The sequence below is a fragment of the Cucurbita moschata genome, unplaced genomic scaffold (genome assembly GCF_002738365.1).
Source record: "Cucurbita moschata cultivar Rifu unplaced genomic scaffold, Cmos_1.0 Cmo_Scf00010, whole genome shotgun sequence".
Lineage (NCBI taxonomy): Eukaryota > Viridiplantae > Streptophyta > Magnoliopsida > Cucurbitales > Cucurbitaceae > Cucurbita > Cucurbita moschata.
This window is the reverse complement of record NW_019268526.1, coordinates 417,186-429,553: the sequence shown is the minus strand read 5'-3', so window position 1 is coordinate 429,553 and position 12,368 is coordinate 417,186. Positions and strand designations below refer to the sequence as shown.

At 35.0% G+C, this 12,368-nt stretch overlaps 2 protein-coding genes across 3 annotated transcripts in view; both read right to left on the bottom strand.

Annotated features, from left to right (window-relative positions):
- Positions 1-3,943: 3,943 nt before the first annotated feature.
- On the bottom strand, positions 3,944-7,148 carry LOC111448928 (SUMO-conjugating enzyme SCE1). 2 transcript variants are annotated; one of them, XM_023088717.1, is made up of 6 exons: positions 7,053-7,142; positions 6,722-6,954; positions 6,553-6,636; positions 5,422-5,574; positions 5,224-5,337; positions 3,944-4,321 (listed from the first exon to the last, which is right to left on the bottom strand). In XM_023088717.1, exons 2-6 carry the CDS (start codon positions 6,788-6,790, stop codon positions 4,259-4,261), a joined length of 483 nt encoding a protein of 160 aa, XP_022944485.1. In that variant the 5' UTR covers positions 6,791-6,954; positions 7,053-7,142; the 3' UTR covers positions 3,944-4,258. The 2 variants fall into 2 exon arrangements, with proteins under 2 accessions (XP_022944485.1, XP_022944484.1); XM_023088716.1 differs by having other exon boundaries at positions 6,722-7,148.
- A 1,557-nt stretch (positions 7,149-8,705) lies between these two features.
- Positions 8,706-12,368, bottom strand: part of LOC111448913 (tRNA-dihydrouridine(16/17) synthase [NAD(P)(+)]-like) — an 8,929-nt gene continuing 5,266 nt past the window's right edge. The window contains exon 3 of the mRNA XM_023088696.1: positions 8,706-9,736. Coding sequence (XP_022944464.1) covers positions 9,007-9,736 — 730 coding nt within the window. The 3' untranslated portion in view covers positions 8,706-9,006. The remainder of the gene's footprint in view (positions 9,737-12,368) is intronic.

The following is a 12,368-nucleotide window of genomic DNA, read 5'->3' as shown; positions in this document are numbered from 1 at the left end:
CAAGCGATATATGCTCGAGCCTCTAGCCCCGGTTCAAGAAGAAGGTTTTAGAAAACGGGGGCAGAGAGATTTCGAAAGAGAGTTTTGAAAGCAGAATTTGAGAAATTGAAATTGGTGTTATATGGGAATGTAAGCAAAATGCAACAATAACGGCTTACTGCATATAACTATCAGATAGGGAGAAGTTGACAACTAGTCATATCCCCCTATAGTACATTTGGAGGCATTTCATGTCTGGTAGGCCTAGACATGATTTTTTCGAAATGTCATACTTCCTAGAAATACAAAAGTAAAACACTACAACATGGAAAGACATAAAGGACTTGGCTTGTCATGGGCATGCGGTCATGGGCAACGTGCCTTGGACGAGCATGATCGTGACACTCAGTGTTGCACCAGTCCTTTGAGTCGACCTGAGTCCCACGACTCGACCCTTACACTCGCGCCTCAACCCGAAAACAGCCCGCGACTCCTCTTGGCTCGATTCAACGACTTATCAGCTCATTTTGGCTTGGCGACTTGACTTCTCGGCTTAGGCAGCTCGGTATACAAACTTCATACTATTTTTAAAGTTTTCGACACTCGTGAAGCCATTTTTGACCTTGGTATTTGAGGTTAGTAAGGTTAATACTTGAGTGTGATATAGATTGATATAGGTAAAGTTAAAAGGTTGCATGGTTTCGAAACAGCTATTAAATAATTAATAATGACGGACTTCGACTAAGGCCAACCAAGTAAGTGACCTTACTCTGAGTGACCTTAATCTAAGTGACCTTACTTTGAGTGACCTTAATCTAAGTGACCTTACTCTGAATGACCTTACTCTGAGTGACCTTACTCTTGTGAGTGACCTTACTCTTGTGAGTTAGATAGTTAATGATGTATGGGGACCTCATGCATGTATGTATGTCATGTGCATCGAGATACTTTCCCGTTATGTTATGTTAGTACGGAAGTGTACCTTCAATATTTATGTTCGCCACTGGTGATCTGTTAGCGCATTGTGCCCGATCAAGCCAGGCCTAGGGAGTATGTACACGATTGAGTGACCTTACTCTTGTGAGTTAGATAGTTAATGATGTATGGGGACCTCATGCATGTGTGTATGTCATGTGCGTCGAGATACTTTCCCGTTATGTTATGTAAGTACAAAAGTGTACCTTCAATTTTTATGTTTGCCACTAGTGTGATCTGTTAGCACATTGTGCCCGACCAAGCCAAGCCTAGGGAGTATGTATACGATTGTGAGTGACCTTAATCTGAGTGACCTTACTCTTATGAGTTAGATAGTTAATGATGTATGGGGACTTTATGCATGTATGTATGTCATGTGTATCGAGATACTTTCCCGTTATGTTATGTTAGTACGAAAGTGTACCTTCAATATTTATGTTCGCCATTGGTGATCTGTTAGCATTGTGCCTAACTAAGCCAGGCCCAGGGAGTATGTATACGATTGTGAGTGACCTTACTCTTGTGAGTTAGATAGTTAATGATGTATGGGGACCTCATGCATGTATGTATATCATGTGCATTGAGATACTTTCCCATTATATTATGTTAGTATGGAAGTATACCTTCAATATTTAAGTTCGTCATAATATCATGCGGGTTTTTCCTTTTCTATGGCCTCTGGTGATGTGTTAGTGCATTGTGCCCGACCAAGCCAGGTCTAGAGAGTATGTATACGATCCCGCCTAGTAGATCCATGTATGTGTACGTGGGCCATGTGTAGAGAAGTATCGCGCATCTAACACTTCCCTAAATTGGAAAGAGCCTAAGATTATGTTACTGTTTTAAAATAGATCTCAACATATTATGTGTGTGATTGTATTACTAACCCCAACAGTAGGATGACTTACTGAGTATTTCTTAAAATACTCAAGCTACGTGTTACCTCTATATTTTTAGGTAACGGTAAAGCTACCATGCACGAATGATGGTGAATGTTGGAAAGGCCATGAAAGTCAAAATAGGGTGGTAGTATGCATTAGTTTTTATATTAGTAGTTGATAGGTGGTTTCTTCGTATTTCGTGTTAAAATACTATGATATTTCTAATTTCTTATTTTAAATTAAATGGGTAATTTCACAGCTTCATTTTAAAATGTTATTTTAAATATTTCCCATACATGAGAAAATTATGGAAGTTACATTATGAATTTGCTTATAAAAAAATAAAATAAAATAAAATAAAAATGGCCTAATTCCACTTTCAAGTCATTTTTTCAAAACTTAGCAATTTTTTTTTTTAATTCACTAATATTTAATAAACAATTAATAATTAGATTAAAATAAAGGTCAGACTAATGAAAGTAAGTGAATTATTAGACTTTATTTGTAATCCTTGGCTGCTTTTTTTACTCTTAGTCTCAAACCTAAATGAATTAATAAATTTTTATTATAAAAAAACTTATTTTATTTACTATTAATATTTAGTATTTTTTAAATAATTACGTAAAGTTTGGAACAAAGATTTGGACGTATTTTGAATAATCAGGTTAAAAATAAAAATAAAAATATATAGGTCAAAAAAGGTGGAACAAATGAGAACATGACATGTGGAGTCTTGGACGACAAAGGTCTTTGTTTTTATAAAACAAAGAGAAATATTATATATATATATATAGCTTTTTTTTAGATTTTTATTGTACTGCGAATCAAACTCACTAAAGGAGTATTGATTAGTTTGTTGTTTAAATTTCTAAAAGTTGTAGCCCTTTAATTTTTAAAATAATAAAGTTTACTCTTCAAACCCATAAAAAAAAATTCATATATGAGTAAAAATTTTATTCAATTGTTCAAGAATCAATTATCTGTATCTTAAACGGTTCTTCTCTTTCAACTAGAACTATCATATTGATCCAACAATTACAATTATAGAGATGGCTCGTCTTGATTTCTTTTTCTTTTTTTTTTCTTTTTTTTTTTTAGGGCTCAAATGATGTATATGGAAAGCTAGGTGAAAATTTATTTATAATCTATTAATCATAATTTGTGGTTTGTTAATGCTAAAGATTCTTATGTTCCTATAAAAAGAAGTAATTAATAGTAAGGAGCCTAATTTAAAAGAGGAGTTTTATGAGAATAATATGAAAAAAAAATTGATGCTAAAGGTATAAATTGTTTTTGTGTTGTGTTCTAAGCAAAGATGAATTTAATAGAACATCTATGTATTCTTTTCGAAAAAAAAAATAATAATAAATACTCTTGAAGTTAATAAAGTTGAATATTCTAAAATTAGAATGTTTGTTCGTAAATATAAATTCTTGGTAAAGTATATATAACCCAAAAAAAAAAAGTTAGAAAATTCGATGGGAAGTAAGAATAGGAGACAATCCAAGAAACAAAATTATCTCACCAAGCTCCCATTAGAGGAACTTATTAGTTATCTTAAGAGGTTAAGGATGAATTCAAAAAGAAGATCTTTAATCTTTCATGTAAATATAAAAACTTCATCACGAGGAAGACAAGCATTTCTCCAACAACAAAAAAAAATATGAAGTTACAAGAAACAAAAGGGTCCAGATCAGATCCAGATTATATATGAAAGGATTGTTTTCTTTTCAAAGAAATCTAAGAAGAAAGCAATGAAAACTACTTTGAATGATTGAGATCGAGATCGAGGATGAAGAAGTGGCAACCATTTGATTCATGGCTCACTGTGACAAGGACATTGAAATAACTTATGAAAGTATGCAAAATGTCATGTAAAAGCTCGGTACATAAAGTTGTTGCGAGAGATAAATCTTTACATAATGTTGTTCGTTTTTCATGTCGAAAGCAAAGACATACAGTTTATTCTTGATATTTGTCTAGATCTAATGCCTTTAGTGTCAAACCAAGCATGAAATGAATCATTAAGTTTGTAATTGCTAGCCATCTCTGACCCAAACAAGTATGGGTATCAAATGATAAAACTTAGTAAGAAGTGGATCCATAAGTTAAGAAACACCCGTTCTTTCATACACATTTCAGAGCAGAAAACCACAACACTTCACAATATGAACACAATGTGCAGCACACAAGGCTGTTGTTGACGTGTTTACCAATATAATTATCCACATAAGTTGGGTCCATATCTGGGAAACACTCTAAAAAGTTCCAAAGATTATCATGACACAATTGAAATGTGCACCACATATCATCAAGATATATAAAACGAGTCAGTTTTAGATGTTGATTCAATCAGTGGCAACTGGCAGCTAATATCATCATTCATAAGAGTATCAACAAGTTTAATGCGAACCACATTCAGCTTACACCAGAGGTGGATACTGCTTGGCTTGTTGGCGAACCCTCTTCTTGTACTCAACAGCATCCTGCACAACCATCAACTCTTCCATTTAACAATACATAATCAGAAATGGTTGGTTATCTGATTCACAAAAATTCAGGTTATTATGTACACCTAACAGACTACCAACTGCTGTCTAGCAGTTCGAAATCTCTTCGAACAGAGTTTGGTTCAAATCTGGTTGTAGGAACCAATGCCTTTCTTAGGGACATGGCATCGAAATCCGGGATCGATCCAGACCCCTTTGTTTTTCCATTTTGAAAAGCAACTATTCTCAATATCTCACTTTCCAGGTTCACATGCTGATCTAGAAACACACCTATTGTATGCCTCTTTTGTTGTATCTAATCTAGAAACAATTAATATCAAAGAATACATGAGATATTTTCTCTGGAAAACAATTTTTACACAGTTCAAACCCAGAGGACCATGCAGATAGGGCCAGCCATCATGAAAAATCCATTTCAGAAATTTTATGTGCAATACTAAACAGTAATGATTATTATACTAGAAGAGCACTGATTATCGTGGAGTCGAGGTAATACTGATGACTAAAATAATCAAGGTGAAGACACAACAGACAATCAAATAATTAACCGATTTCTTCTTTGCATTGTCGTTTTGCTACACTGCCCACCCTTGACCAACAAATGAGTCTTTTAAAACACTACACATTCGTGAGCAGGTCAGAGGCCAACTATTGAACGTGTTAAATACGTGAACTTCTGATTCCCATCCCTTCACACAAAATTGTGAACCAAATCCCTTCACTAGTGTTCTATCACCGAGTATATACCACTACATATTACACTTAGCATGGGAAAGGATTGCACTTTCCACTGCCCTATGGAGAAAAATTATAAAGCACATAACGTGGTCAGATAGATCAAAATTCAAAACGAACAATGAATCTAGTGATTGAGATACCTGGATGAAGAGATGATAACCTTCTGTCTGAGCAGGATCAGCAGGATTTGGTTGATCCAGCAAATCCTGGATCCCAACAAGAATTTGTTTAACAGTTATGGCTGGTCTCCACCCCTACACATGAAGGGAGAAAATTCAGGAATGGGTCAGGTGACGTCTCAATAAACGTACAGCAATAAGTTATAATTTACTACTCACACTATCTTCATTGAGAATTGACAGGCAGACCGTTCCTGACGGGTACACGTTAGGATGGAAGAAACCCTGAGGAAATCTACACTTTGGTGGCTTACTTGGGTAGTCCTCACTGAAGTTGAGTGTAAGGGGAAAGAAACCACCCTCCCAGTCTGTCTGTAAGAAATTAACGATTTTGTCGACTTTAAATGCTACAGAACTTCAGAGCATCGTCATACTTAAAAAGTTGGAGAACAAATTCCACAGAACAATAGACAACATGAAAAGAAGTCATGTCGACGGGAACATCAGCAGAAACATAGCACCGTGTAAATCATTGCTTTGATTTTGATTTTTGAAGAGACAAACAAATCATTTATTTGTTCACTGCTATTTTACCAAAAGAGACGATATTCGTCTGACATTTTTAACGTCAAGTGGCACGTTCCTCTATCAGTTAAATGATATTTTCTGAGAAATCCAGAAAGGTTAAGGAGTGTAAGATTTCATATAGTCTTTAAAGCTTTCCCTCGGAACACCGCCTAGAATCTTTTTATAACTAGAATTCTTTTCTGATTAGAATCAACAGGAGAACTTGTAATCCCCATGGTTTTGGGTTGATTTCTAAATCACCCTTTTGTATTTTGCTATCTCTAATGATAGTACTTCCCCATTAAAACGATATGAAGAACAACAACGACAAATTAAAGGCTCTAATAGGACAAACACCAATTTTAATTACATGGGAAATCAACAAATTAGGCAAGGAGTATAGATTAAACACAAATGACTAGACCCTTTCCAACTAAATTATTATGCTGAATATCACTATTACCAGAATGTATACTTCAAAACTAAGAGATTCCCAAACGTCTAAGGTTGCTTGAGTGAAAATAAAGTTCTAGCGTAAAGAGAGAAGATGTAAGTTTGAAGCAAAGATCAAGTACAGAACCGGTGAAGTAACCAGATAAAAAGGGAAAAGAAAATCCAAGGATAAATCAAGTTGGTGAAGGATCCATTCAAATAGACAAGAATTAGGGCATGCAAGATATTGCAATTAGGCATGAACTGCATAATATCAAAAACAACAATCAACCCATAAATCAAAACCCGAATTCAAAACACATCCACAAAAATTGCAAGAGAAAAGCATACCCCAACTTTGCCAGGAATAATGCAATGCCAAATCATCAAATTGACCGTTCCATCAGGCATAGTCTCCGGTTTCGCAACAAAACCCTAAAAAACACGAAAAAATCAAAACAAAACCAAGGTCCTTCACCGTACAGAAGACAACATAGCAAAACAAGAAGCGAATACCCACATGCGGATGATTCTTCCGCCACGACTTCCGCTCCTCCGCAAGACGACCTCGTGCAATACCACCGGACATGGCTGTCGGTCTCTGTATCAAGAAATCAACAAATCTTCGACCCCTGAATCGGCGATCCCACCACAGGAAAGAAGGAGAGAAACAGCCGGACACACTAGACTTATAGGAGGAAGAGAGAAGTAGTGGAGCAGTCGCAGAGAGTCGGAGTTGAATCAAACGTACGGCTGAGATTCATGAGTGAAGCATAAAATCGGGTTTTGAATTTGGATAAATATCGAGGGAAAATTAAATTCAAAAGTCAAATCAGAATCTGTGGGATTACTCTTTTCTTTTTTCTTTATCTCTTTTCTTTGGAGTTCGAAAACGTCGCTTGAGAATCACGCCAATTCTCGAAATGGCGTCTCGACACTTCGGCATGGCCTCATCATTCAACACCGCCGCTTGTTTTCTTCTTAAATTCCGACGCGAACAATTTCCTTTCTTTTTTCTTTTTTCTTTTTTCTTTTTTTCTTTTTCTTAAAATTCCACTTTTCCTATTATTAAATTATTAATTTTAATTAGTAACGTCCATAAAAGTTTATTAAAGTTGAAATCAATAATAATATTAATTTTAACTTTCTAAATTTACTCGAATAAAACTTTTTTGACAAATAATTTAAATTTAAAATAAAGATTCATTAAATATTCAACTAATTGGATGACAAAATCGAAAATAATTTTTGATTCGCAAATATATATATATTAGCATTTTTCTCATATTCTATACCCAATTTAATTGGTATATATTTCTTTTTTTGAGATCCGGTCTCATACCCGATAATCAAAATTAATAATGTATGACATTTCGAAAAGAAAAAAAACGGAATATTATTTAAACCTACAATTTACTTAAATTTTATTTGACTATACTGCATTATTGTCAACCATTAAAGTTATAATAGTCTCAAATTAATTTTTTTTAGAGATTCTTTTTAAAAAAATTATGGCTTTCAAAAATTAGGTGGAACGTTAAAGTATAATTTTAGTACCACACTAGTGCACGGACGTGTCAAGAACAAGCTAGGGGAGAACCTTAGAATAGAGTTGGTGGTTGAGAGAGAAGTATTATTTAGTGGACATTAAAAAAACTAAGAACATAGCACATGCTAGATGTGATAATGGTACAACCTTTAATCTTTAGGAGGGTATAGTGTGCTCATAATGATACCATGCCATTTATGGTGGCTAGCTTTGGAGGGTATGGCCAAAAAATTTCGTTGGGTTCCACATCAATTGACTCGATATACTTCAAAATTATCTATTTGTTTTCAAACTCAAATGAGAGATCGGTCGATGTGAAGAACATGTCTGAAAGTGATCTTAAAATTGTTAAAAACACTTTTGTCGTGTATAAAATACTGTGATGAAACATGTTTTTAATCATGTAAAATCATTTTATATTATATTAGAATCGAGTTTAAGAGTATATGTCAAACATTAATGTTTGAAAATGATTTTGATTTGACTAAAGTGGTTTTAACTATTTCAATATTAATATACTCGTATAAACTCTCTATTTGCATACCAGATTATATATTCTTTACTTTTTTTTTAATTTAATTCATTTACTGCACACTTTGTTATATAATTTTGAAAGATCGAATTATAAAAATCAGCTTCGAGTAACATACAATGTATGCTTTCCTTAATTCATTTAGGATGCATATTATTTGGCTCGTTCGTGCTATTTTCCAAACCCAACCGTGAGCATATAGTTAAAATTAGTTGTCTTAATATAATCTTATGCCAGCCAATCCAAACATAACGTAATAGATAAAACACCAATTAACATCTCAACAAACAATAATTTAATTTGTCTCCCGAACTAAAAAAGACAACCTCGTACCAAACAAGACAGGTTAAAAGAGTTCCATTTTAATGAGTCTCATATCAAATCAAGCTATCATGGCAACGAAACAATGTTCAAACAATAAGATGAAATAAGTGGGTGACTTTGAGTCTCAACACATGCATTTTGCATAGTTAAAATCACTACTCACAATTCAAAGCCAAAAGGTAACGTAAACTCTCCATCTCTTCCCTAATCAAATAAATTCAGGCTACAATTCACAACAATTAACTACAAAATCTTTTCTTTCATCGCTGTGTCCAAGCTGAATGAAGAACAATTTTATGTGAATATCAATGGTACAACAACAGATTGAATCTAATTTTCGCAAAGAATTTTTAAGTTAAGACCAGTAAGCCTATCAATCAATCAATGATCAGTGAAGCAGTCAACCAATGGATGAAATAGCAGATGCAGGAGAATCCTTAATATAAAGAGGAATTTTTACCTGCAACTCTCTCAGCTGCTCCACCATGTTGTAAAGAAATTCAAAGGTGAGCTTGGATTGTGCATTGAAATCTTCTCTAATGTGTGGATGAATCTTGAACCAATCTCCCAACAACTTGTGTACGTGTGAACGGATCATTCGCCACGGGACAGGGTATTTTTCACAAAGCTTCAAGTAGTCCACCAGTAGATCAGCTTGATCCAGGTTTCCATCCCTGCTACTTTCTTCACAGCCTGCTGTCCATTGCGCGGTTCGAAACCCAGCAAAAAGTGCAGGATTCTCCAGAAGGGTTTCGGCTGAAAGCACGCCCTCAACTCCAGTCTCTTGCAAGCAGTTGTGAACATCTTCCATGTGCCTTATGTTCCCATTGGCAAGAACCGGGATTCGTAGAGCGTTTTTAACAGCACTAATGGCGCTCCAATTAGCTCGGAATTTCTTGCCATCTTTTTCATCTCTTGTGCGGCCATGGACAGCTAAAAGAGAGCAGCCAGCATCCTCTAACATTCTTGCATAATTAATTGTATCCTGTAAATTTGGGAAGACTCGGATTTTGCATGATACAGGAACCTGAAGATTGGAAGCCACTTTCTCTACTATTGCTTTTACAAGAGGTAAGTTGTCCATCAAAAAAGCCCCATAATTTCCTCGCCTTGCAATACGCTGAGGACAACTGCATGAAATTAATAGAGCACTCAAATGAAGTTCAGAAACACAACTGAAATGGAGAACAATGCAGAAAATAAATACAAAGAATAAATACTAATGGGAAGGGACGCTTTACTGAAATGTAAGAGTAGCACATAGTTTGAATATTTGGTTGGGGTTGGATCTAGCACACACATACATGATGGGACCTATCCTTTAAAACAATATAGCATGACCTTGAACTCTTTCTAATTCCGGGCAATGTCGGGCCATGTGTGGGGAAGTCTCATACATCCAACCCTGCCCGAAATTGGAAAGAGCTTAAGGCTATGCTACGTTGTTTTAAGAGAGAGATTTCATCATGTATGTGTGCGCTTGCATTACCCAACCACAACAATGAGGTTACTTACTAAGCATTTCTTAAAATATTCAAGCCATGTGCTACTCTTACATTTCAGGTAGAGGTAAAGCGCCTCTACATGGATGACGAAGAATGTTGGAATGGCCATGAAAGCTAAGATACGATAGTAGTATGCAATGTTTTCAGTTTGTAGTTTTATAGGTGGTTTTTCATTTTCGTACTCAAACATTATGTTAAGGTTTTTATTTTGACGACGTTATTTCTATTTCTTGTTTTAAACATATAAGTCTAAGGCAAAAGAAAATTAGTGGTGTTACCTTTCTAAACCAAACCAAAAGCCCCACAAACCAAACATTACCCAATCTGTTCTGCCTCTGAACCATCATCGTTTCAAAATAGCCCAATTATAGCCGTTAATATTTCTGAGAAACACAATACTGACAAGAAAGGTATTGTTAAATGATCTTTAGAAAAGCCTATTGAAGGAGGCCTGAGGATATATGATCTGATAAGGAAAAACATCTACCTCCTAGCAAAGTGGATTTGCCGTTCTTATCGTGAGAAGGAGGCCCTTTGGAGAAGAGTGTTATTGCTCCAAAAAATGGAACTACTCATTTCAACTAAAAAACGGGTAGGAAATCATTATTCTCCTCAAGAAGTCCACCAAAGTCTATTGAAAATGTAGCGACACTAGTTTTCTAAAGACTTAGAGTCGTTACCATATGCATGACGTAACTCCTATATACAAAAATATTCATTTAAAACGAATTCATAAAACAATGTCATGGACTTGTATGTTTAAGAAAATGGTTTTAAAACAATACAAAGAAAATATTCAAAGTAAATTAAAATAAGCCAAGGAAAATATAAAAATAACAATGCCCGGTACGAACCTAAGATCTACGAAAATAAATGCAACTACCTTACGCAAGTTTCATGGTTTTTTGTGCGCCTTTGCATTTACCTAAAATATAATAGTAGCACATGACTTGAGTATTTCTTAAAATATTAATGAATAGAGACTTATCATTTAAAACCATAGTCTCTTAAGTAGCCTCCAGTCCGAATAAATTGGATTTGTAGTACTTCCTTACACATGACTCACATATGCGAACGTGAGCCCACCAGGTGGGCTCGCACACCCCCTGGGCCTGCATGGTCGGGATAGATAGTTGTAGCCAGACATCCAGAAGTACGACGACATCATGTATCATGCCAAGTATAATAGTCGTCATCATCATAGTATACGTGTTTGTACTTATCATAAAAGGAGAAGTATCCCGATGTAAATAGACATACAATATGCATGAAGTCCTTGTACTTTTCATCTTAATCATTCATGCAGCATAACCTCACATATTACCTTAGGAAATATGCATGCATAAGCTTCATAACATTACTCAAGGGTACTGGAAAACTCTTCATTGCCAGACATGTCCTATCATAGTGCAACATGGCATCTTATACATGCATATCATCGTAATATGAGATATCATCATACTATGTCATATCCTCATACATCTCATGTCATCATAGTGTTACATCATCGTCATAACATACCATAACACTTCAAATCATCATAATATATCAACATATATGACATGTGCATGGGCCACTGGGCACGTGTCATCATACACAATACAAATCTTCCGATCAAGCTAATAGCAGGGCCACTTACTTGATTGGCCTAGGATTTTACTCTCTAAAATGTAATTCTACTTGAGGATTCTGCTTTCTAAAATGTAATTCTACCTGAGGATTCTTCTCTCTAAAATGTAACTACCTAAGGATTCTGTTCTCTATAATGTAATTCTACCGAAGGATTCTACTCTCTAAAATGTAATTCTACCGATACTCTCTAAAATGTAATTCTACCGAAGGATTCTCACAATCATAAAATAGAATTTTAAGATGAGAATTGGTTCACCTAATTTTGCATGAAACAATTTAAACTTACCCCTAATAATTTAGACTAGCTGAACCAAATTTTGTATAAAATAATTTAAACTTAACTCAAAAAATTTTAACTAACTAAAAGATAGTCATACTAACCTTAAACACTTCCGAAGAGTTGAAACTAGTAGGAAAGGATCTTAGCGTATCAAACCCAAGCCAAATTAGCCAAAATGCTAGCTTGAAGCTGTCAGAAAATGTATTCTCTGACTGACTTCGAATCGTTCAAGTGAGATGAAAGGAAGTAAGGGACCTTCGCCTAACTCCCCAACTTTTCAACTTAAGCAACGTGGGACAACTTCTTCTTCTTCTTCTTCTTCCTTTTTTTTTTTTTTTTTTTTTA